The sequence below is a fragment of the Palaemon carinicauda genome, chromosome 1 (genome assembly GCF_036898095.1).
Source record: "Palaemon carinicauda isolate YSFRI2023 chromosome 1, ASM3689809v2, whole genome shotgun sequence".
NCBI lineage: Eukaryota > Metazoa > Arthropoda > Malacostraca > Decapoda > Palaemonidae > Palaemon > Palaemon carinicauda.
Window position 1 is genome coordinate 246,055,499 of NC_090725.1, and position 9,000 is coordinate 246,064,498.

The 9,000-nt window shown below is 35.7% G+C and overlaps 1 protein-coding gene across 1 annotated transcript; it reads left to right on the forward strand.

The window, feature by feature from the left end:
- Positions 1-1,180: 1,180 nt before the first annotated feature.
- On the forward strand, positions 1,181-1,609 carry LOC137638716 (serine/threonine-protein kinase LMTK3-like). Its single transcript, XM_068371043.1, has 2 exons — positions 1,181-1,334; positions 1,380-1,609. Exons 1-2 carry the CDS (start codon positions 1,181-1,183, stop codon positions 1,607-1,609), a joined length of 384 nt encoding a protein of 127 aa, XP_068227144.1.
- The last annotated feature ends 7,391 nt before the right edge of the window (positions 1,610-9,000 follow it).

Consider the following 9,000-nt stretch of genomic DNA (forward strand, 5'->3'; position numbering starts at 1 on the left):
AGAGAATCTGATGCTTGAGGTAAAGCACTTCAAAATAAAGGTCAAAGATCCCCTTATGCTGAAAGTATGACATCTCAGAATAGAGGTCAAAGAAAATCTAGTGCTTGAGGTAAAGCACTTTAGATAGCGGTCAAAGAGCCCCTAATGCTAGAAGTATGGCATCTCAAAATAGAATTCAAAGAAAATTCAATGCTAGTGGGAAAGTACTTTAAAATACAGGTCAAAGAACCCTAAATGCTAAAAGTATGGCATCTCAAAAGAGAGGAAAAAGATAATCCATTGGTAGAGGTAAAGCACTTCAAAATAGAAGTCAAAGAGCCCCTTAAACTAAAAGTATGGCACCTCAAAATGGAGGACAAAGAAAATCTAATGTTAGAGGTAAAGCACTTCAAAATAGAGGCCAAAGACCCCATAATGCTAAAAGTATGGCACCTCAAAATGAAGGTCAAAGAAAATTCAATGCTAGAGGTAAAGCACTTCAAAATAGAGGCCAAAGAGCCCCTAATGCTAAAAGTATGGCATCTCAAAATGGAGGTCTAAGAAAATCTAAAGCTAGAGGTGAAGCACTGCAAAATAGAGGTCAAAGAGCTCCTAATGACAAAAGTATGGCACCTCAAAATGGAGGTAAAAGAAAAGCTAATGCTAGAGGTAAAGCACTTCAAATTAGAGGTCAAAGAGCCCCAAATGCTAAAAGTATAGCACCTCAAAACGGAGGTAAAAAAAAATCTAATGCTAATGGTAAAGCACTTCAAAATAGATGTTAAAAGGTCCTAATGCTAAATGTATGGTACCTCAAAATATAAGTCATATAAAATCTAATGCTACAGGTAAAGCACATAAAAAATAGAGGTAAAATGAAATACAATGCTAAAGGTGAAGCAATTCAAAATATAGGTCAAAGAGCTCCTAATGACAAAAGTATGGCACCTCAAAATGGATGTCAAAGAATATCCAATGCTGCACTTGAAACTAGAAGCCATAAAGCCCCTAATGCCAAAAGTATGGCACCTCTAAATGGAGGTTAAAGGAAATCTAATGCTAGAGGTGAAGCACTTCAAAATAGAGGTCTAAGAGCACCTAATGCCAAAAGTATGGCACCTGAAAATGGAGGTCAAAGAAAATCCAATGCTAGAGGTGAAGCACTTCAAAATAGAGGTCTAAGAGCACCTAATGCAAAAGAATGGCATCTCAAAATGGAAGTCTAAGAGGACCTAATGCCAAAGGTATGGCACCTCAAAGTGACGGTCAAAGAAAATCCAATGCTAGAGGTGAAGCACTTCAAAATAGAGGTCTAAGAGTCCCTAATGCCAAAAGTATGGCACTTCAAAATGGAGGTAAAAGAAAATCCAATGCTAGAGGTGAAAAACCTTAAAATGGAGGTCTAAGAGCACCTAATGCCAAAAGTATGGCACCTCAAAGTGGAAGTCAAAGAAAATCCAAGGCTGCAGGTGATGGACTTCAAAATAGAAGTCTAAGAGCACCTAATGCCAAAAGTATGGCACCTGAAAATGGAGGTCAAAGAAAACCCAGTGCTAGAGGTGAAGCATTTCAAAATAGAGGTCTAAGAGCCCCTAATGTCAAAAGTATGGCACTTCAAAATAGAGGTTAAAGAAACCACAATGCTAGAGGTGAAGCACTTCAAAATAGAGGTCAAAGAGCCCCTAATGCTTAAAGTATGGCACTTCAAAATGGAGGTCAAAGAAAATCTAATGCTAGAGGTGAAGCACTTAAAAATAGAGGTCAAAGAGCACCTTATGACAAAAAATATGGCAACTAAAAATGGAGGTCAAAGAAAATTCAATGATAAAGGTAAAGCGGTTCAAAACAGCGGTCTAAGAACCCCTAATGCCAAAAGTATGGCACCTGAAAATGGAGGTAAAAGAAAATCCAATGCTAGAGGTGAAGCACTTCAAAATAGAGGTCTAAGAGCACCTAATGCAAAAGAATGGCATCTCAAAATGGAAGTCTAAGAGGACCTAATGCCAAAGGTATGGCACCTCAAAGTGACGGTCAAAGAAAATCCAATGCTAGAGGTGAAGCACTTCAAAATAGAGGTCTAAGAGTCCCTAATGCCAAAAGTATGGCACTTCAAAATGGAGGTAAAAGAAAATCCAATGCTAGAGGTGAAACACCTTAAAATGGAGGTCTAAGCGCACCTAATGCCAAAAGTATGGCACCTCAAAGTGGAAGTCAAAGAAAATCTAAGGCTGCAGGTGATGGACTTCAAAATAGAAGTCTAAGAGCACCTAATGCCAAAAGTATGGCACCTGAAAATGGAGGTCAAAGAAAACCCAGTGCTAGAGGTGAAGCATTTCAAAATAGAGGTCTAAGAGCCCCTAATGTCAAAAGTATGGCACTTCAAAATAGAGGTTAAAGAAACCACAATGCTAGAGGTGAGGCACTTCAAAATAGAGGTCAAAGAGCCCCTAATGCTTAAAGTATGGCACTTCAAAATGGAGGTCAAAGAAAATCTAATGCTAGAGGTGAAGCACTTAAAAATAGAGGTCAAAGAGCACCTTATGACAAAAAATAGGGCAACTAAAAATGGAGGTCAAAGAAAATTCAATGATAAAGGTAAAGCGGTTCAAAACAGCGGTCTAAGAACCCCTAATGCCAAAAGTATGGCACTTCAAAATGGAGGTCAAAGAAAATCAAATGCTAGAGGTAAAGCACTTCCAAGTAGAGGTCAAAGAGCCCCTAATGCTAAAAATATGGCACCTCAAAATGGAGGTCAAAGATAATCTAATGCTAGAGGTAAAGCACTTCCAAGTAGAGGTCAAAGAGCCCCTAATGCTAAAAATATGGCACCTCAAAATGGAAGTCAAAGAAAATCTAATGCTAGAGGTAAAGCACTTCCAAGTAGAGGTCAAAGAGCCCCTAATGTTAAAAGTATGGCACCTCAAAATAGAGGTCAAATAAAATCTAATGCTAGAGGTAAAACACTTCCATATAGAGGTCAAAGAGCCCCTAATGCTAAAAGTATGGCACCTCAAAATGGAGGTCAAAGAAAATCTATGCTAGAGGTAAAGCACTTCCAAGTAGAGGTCAAAGAGCCCCTAATGCTAAAAGTATGGCACCTCAAAATAGAGGTCAAATAAAATCTAATGCTAGAGGTAAAGCACTTCCAAGTAGAGGTCAAAGAGCCCCTAATGCCAAAAGTATGGCACCTCAAAATGGAGGTCAAAGAGCCCCTAATGCTAAAATTCTGGCACCCCAAAATAGAAGTCAAAGACCCTTTAATGCTAGAACTAAGATACATAAAGCTAAAGGTCAAAGAGCGTCTAGTGCTAGAGATAAGTCGCTTTATATAGAGGCCAGAGAGCCTCTAATGCTAGAAGGATGACACCTAAAAATATAAGCCAAAGTGCCTATAATACCAAAGATGAAGCTCTTCATAATGTGGGGAAAGAACCTCTAATGCTAGTAGTTATGGCATCTAAAAATAGAGGTTGAATAGCCTCCAATAATAGAAGTATGTTACCTCAAAATATGTATTCAGAGAGCCTCTAGTCGTAGATGTAAGGCACCTCAAATTAGAGGTCAAATAGCTTCAAATGCTAGAAGTAAGGCACCTATAAATAGAAGACAAAGAGACCCTAATGCTAGAGGTAAGGCCCTTCAAAATAGAAGCCAAAGAGCCTCTAATGATAGAGGTAAGGCACCTCAAAATAGGAGCTAGAGAGGTACGATAACAACTAAATACAGCACATAATTTAGGCATTTTTAAATCTATTTGGACATAAGACAAGAAGTTAAATGATCAACAAGATTGACAGGAATGAACTGACCCCACTCCACCCAGCACAACTCTTCCTCACCCCGCACGCTCTAGGGACTTATTCCCCGTCAGTGACCAGACCTTTAATATTTAGCCCAGGATTAATAGAGTACTCTATTAATCCTGATATAGCCATCAATGTATGGACTTCGGGAGATTGAACACAAGTAGGGTTGTAACTCTCTCTCTCTCTCTCTCTCTCTCTCTCTCTCTCTCTCTCTCTCTCTCTCTCTCTCTCTCTCTCTCTCTCTCTTTCTTTCTTTCTTTCTTTCTTTCTCTTGATATATATATATATATATATATATATATATATATATATATATATATATATATAGATAGATAGATAGATAGATAGAGATAGATAGATAGAGATAGAAAATATACAGAATATATAAAATATCAATTTCAAATTGCATTTGAATGGGATTGAGAGAGAGAGAGAGAGAGAGAGAGAGAGAGAGAGAGAGAGAGAGAGAGAGAGAGAGAGAGAGAGAGAGAGAGAGAGAGACGCATATTTGAAGTTTGATTTAGCAGCATTGCTTGGTCTGGACAGACTATATTATGGTTTCAAGTCCAAGGAAAACATACAGTAATATGAAGAAAACCAAAAATGAAAGTTCATTTAATATGCAACGAAAATTGTCCTTTGGAAATACTCTTGGTAGTGCTGAGTGTGTTGGCATCTTTCCAATATTATGTTAGCAGGATACGGGTTATCATATAAGGCCTACTGTTCAATTTATAAACTTTGATTTTTTTCTTCTTTATAACCCGTGCATTTAGTTATAAAGTCAGTCATGTTTCCACAAATTGAAAAAAAACAGCGTTCATGTCCCTAACAGTGCGTAGGATAACAGGCGAAAAAAAAAATTATAATTATGATCTATAGACAGCATATTACTGTAAAGATTAACTTAAGCATTTATTCATATGTTAAGCATACGAGAGAGAGAGAGAGAGAGAGAGAGAGAGAGAGAGAGAGAGAGAGAGAGAGAGAAATGCTTGATTGTTATTTTAGTTTACGCGGTGGTGTGGCTGTGACACCAGAATCCACCTACCGTCTCGAAAGGGAGCAGTAGATGTGAGGACTTTCCACCGCACAGGATAGAAACTTTTGTCCGCAATCGTACCTCACTGACAGCAGGGCTGAAAAGACACACACCATATGCCACCATATATATATATATATATATATATATATATATATATATATATATATATATATATATATATATATATATATATATATATATATATATATATATATATATATATATATATATATATATATATATATATATATATATATATATATATATATATACATGTTGTACATACACATACACAAAGTTGCAAATGAAAATGGAGCATATTTCATAAGTTTCTGTTCAGGAAACAATCTTGTCATTGGAGGTACTCTTTTTCAACACAAGAACATTCACATGTATACATGGACTTCACTATGTGGCAATTACAAAAAATCAGATAGATCACATTGTCATTAATCAAGAGAGAAGGAGGACTCTGAGAAATGTAAGAAGCTATAGAGGTGCAGATATTGGTAGTGATCACTAGCTCCTTATTGCCACACTGAAATTAAAACTGAAAGCACCCAAAAGAAATGTAGATAGCATACCTATGTATGATACAACTAAGCTTTTAGAAGAAGAGCACAGCGAAACATTTGCAATTGAATGTAGAAATCGATTTGCAGTCTTAGAGACTTTAAGACGCGAAGAACAGACGGGTAATGAAGAATGATCTGATATTAAGAACATACATCAGTCAATTGGTCATGAAGTCTTAGGCAGTTACAAGGAGAAAGTCATGGATATCAAATGATACTTGGGGTACTATAAAAAGGAGACAAAGACAGAAATTAATTGTTGAAAGTTTTCGAGGAAGTGATGAAAATTACAATGTAGAGAATGGTAAATATTCCAATATTGATAGTGAGGTCAAAAGAAAAGCCGGGAATGACGAGAGAATATTTAGACAGTAAAGCACATGACAACGCTATGAATTCAAGAACTGACTTTGGTGTAAGAATTGCTCATAGACTTATTAATGAAATCTCGACTGGGGCAAAGAAGGAGAAGCATATGCCCATCATAAAGAGAGATGGCTCTGTTATAGCAACAGAAGATGAAGAAAGACAACGTTGGATGGAACACTTTAGTGAGGTTATGAATAGGAGATATAAAGGGAATAATTTGATTGATATACCTGAAGCTGAGGAAGACCTTGGTGTGCCCATGAATGGATTCAGTGTGTTTGAAGTCGAAGCTATCCTAAGAAAACTAAAGAGATGGAAAGCACGAGGATAGGGAATAACTGCCGAGATGATACTGGCTGAAAATGAAGTGACTCCCAGACTACTTACAAGATTTTTTTGTAGAATGTGGCAAGAAGACGCAAAATCTGATGAATGGGAGTTAGGAGTGTTGGTGAAAATAGCAGATAAAGGAGAACTGACTGATTACAATAATTACAGAGGCATCACACTTACGTCAGTTATGAAAATATATTGTCTGCTTATTCTAAAGAGACTGGAGAAAAAGACTGATGAAAACCTGAGGGATGAACAAGAAGAATTTAGAAAAAGTAGCAGTTGCGCTGACCAAATTTTCATTTGGAGACCTGTTGTACAGCAATGCGTATTATATAGAAATCCCCTTGTGATGGCATTTGTGGACTATGAAAAAGCCTTTGATAGTGTGCACTGGCCAATTATGTGGAGAGTCCTACGTTATTATGGAATTCCTCATAAATATGTAAATTTGATTAAGTCTGTTCATGAGCATAGCAATTGCAAAGTTAATGTTAACGGAGTCTTATCAAATGAATTTCCTGTGAACAGTAGAGTACTCCCAGGGAATGTGTTGTCACCTATGTTGTTTATCCCCCTCTGGATTTTGTAATGCGTTGAACAGTCAGAGATGGTGGAGAAGGATTGTACTGGATTGGTGATAGGAATTTAGCAGACCTAGAGTATGCTGATGATGCTGTCCTAGTTAGCAGAACACCATAGGATTTACAATGCTTGCTTACCAGAATGCATGAAATATCACATGAAGTTGGGCTGAAGATAAATAGAAGAAAGACAGAAACGATGAGAACAGAGAATGCAATAGAAGATGAAATATCATTGGAAGGAGAAAGGATTAATGAGGTAGAAACATTTAAGTATTTAGGAACTGTGATCTCCGATACAGGGTCTTTAGAATTAGAGTTTAGTGAAAGATTGAAAAAAGCAAATCAGACAAAGGCAAGGTTAAGTAAAATTTGGAAATCAAATGGCCTGAAACTGCATTAAAAAATCAGACTATATATCAGTTTAGTGAGATCGGTGTTAATCTATGGACATGAGTCATGGTATGAGAATAAAATAATCTCCAATAGATCTAGTAGATTTGAGAACAAAGCCATCAAAAGGATATTGGGAGTTTAATGGCAGGACAGGATTAGAAATTAAACTAGAAGAGATTACTCGAGAGCCATATGTTGATGAGATCATGATGAGGAGTAGATGGAGATGGTTTGGGTATGCTCTTCGCACTCCCCAAGACAGATTTGTTCACCAAACATTCAGTCGGGCTCCACAAGGAACTAGAAGAGTTGGAAGACCCAGGCCTACATGGGTAAGGATTATGAAGCGCGAAGTAGGAGATGATGAATGGAGAAGTATTAAATTAAAAGCTCAAGATAAATACGACTGGCAAAATCTAACCGATGCCCTTTGCGTCAATAGGTGTAGGAGGAGATGATGACGATGAATATATATACATACATATATATATATATATATATATATATATATATATATATATGATATATATATGTATGTATATATATACATATATATATATATATATATATATATATATATATATATATATGTGTGTGTGTATATATACATACATATAAATATATATATTTATATATATATATATATATATATATATATATATATATATACATACACACACACACACACACACATATATATATATATATATGTACATATATATACAGTATATATATACATGTATATATATATATATATATATATATATATATATATATATATATATATATATATATATATATATACGGTGTCCCGTAACTTTCACCCAGAAATTTCTACCCAGGGGGATATTTCGCCCACACGAAACTTTTATCCCACCACTTCTTTACCAAACGAAACTTTAACCACATATGTTAAATAATTGTATGCACAAAATACTCTATTGAATATTTGAAAAGAAGACCAGATAAGTTGAACAATAGTTTTCTAAAAATAAGCAACTGGTTATTCAAAATGAAAATATACGCAGTTTAAAATTCTATTCAGTTTAGTCTTTCCCTTATCATCGTTTTCGTTAGTATTTTGTCTTGTAAAGTAAAATCATTATTTTTTTCCCACTCACGTTTCTCTAATGTTTTTCTTCCTCGAAAGTAAAAAGAAAAGTGGTTTATACAGAGAATTACATATATGACAACTATAAAGACAATGGGAAAAACAAGAAATTTTCGGCAATGTGAAAATTTCTACAATGGTTGCCTTGCACGTGTTCATAATTCATTCACATGCCTCATCTAATTTCTGATGCCGGAATTAAGAGCCGAATAGCTATGAATGACATGAGACACAAAGTGGAGAACTCCAGCGAAACAACACCGATGGTGAAGGTATTGATTCAACTCTGCAAACACTTGATGCTGGAATGATTAATAGAATACAGACTGTTGACTCAGTTTCACGCAATATTCATAATTGGAAGACAAAGGCTTCTGGAATCTCCGCTCTTCCACATGGGCACAATGGTTATCATTTTCCGAGTTCTTCAATATTATTACCCAATAATAATAATAATAATAATAATAATAATAATAATAATAATAAGAAACTTTTTTTTGGACATATGACAGCGGCATTGACGACTCTTCCCGGATATTAACCGTTTCATCTGAGAGAGTTTCGGATGATATCCTAAATAGCTCTTCGTGGATGAGATGGCGCATTTAAAGTTACCCGACAACATTAGACTGTTCTTTACTATATTGAAAATACCTCTTGCCCACAATTATTTTCGCTATTTCCTGATAAACAACAAACTTATGAAAGATTTTTTTTTCTTCTGCCATCAATGACTTGGTTCAAAATTGTCATCCTTACTACTGTGTAATGGATTACGGAAAAGCTGTTCACAATGCATTTG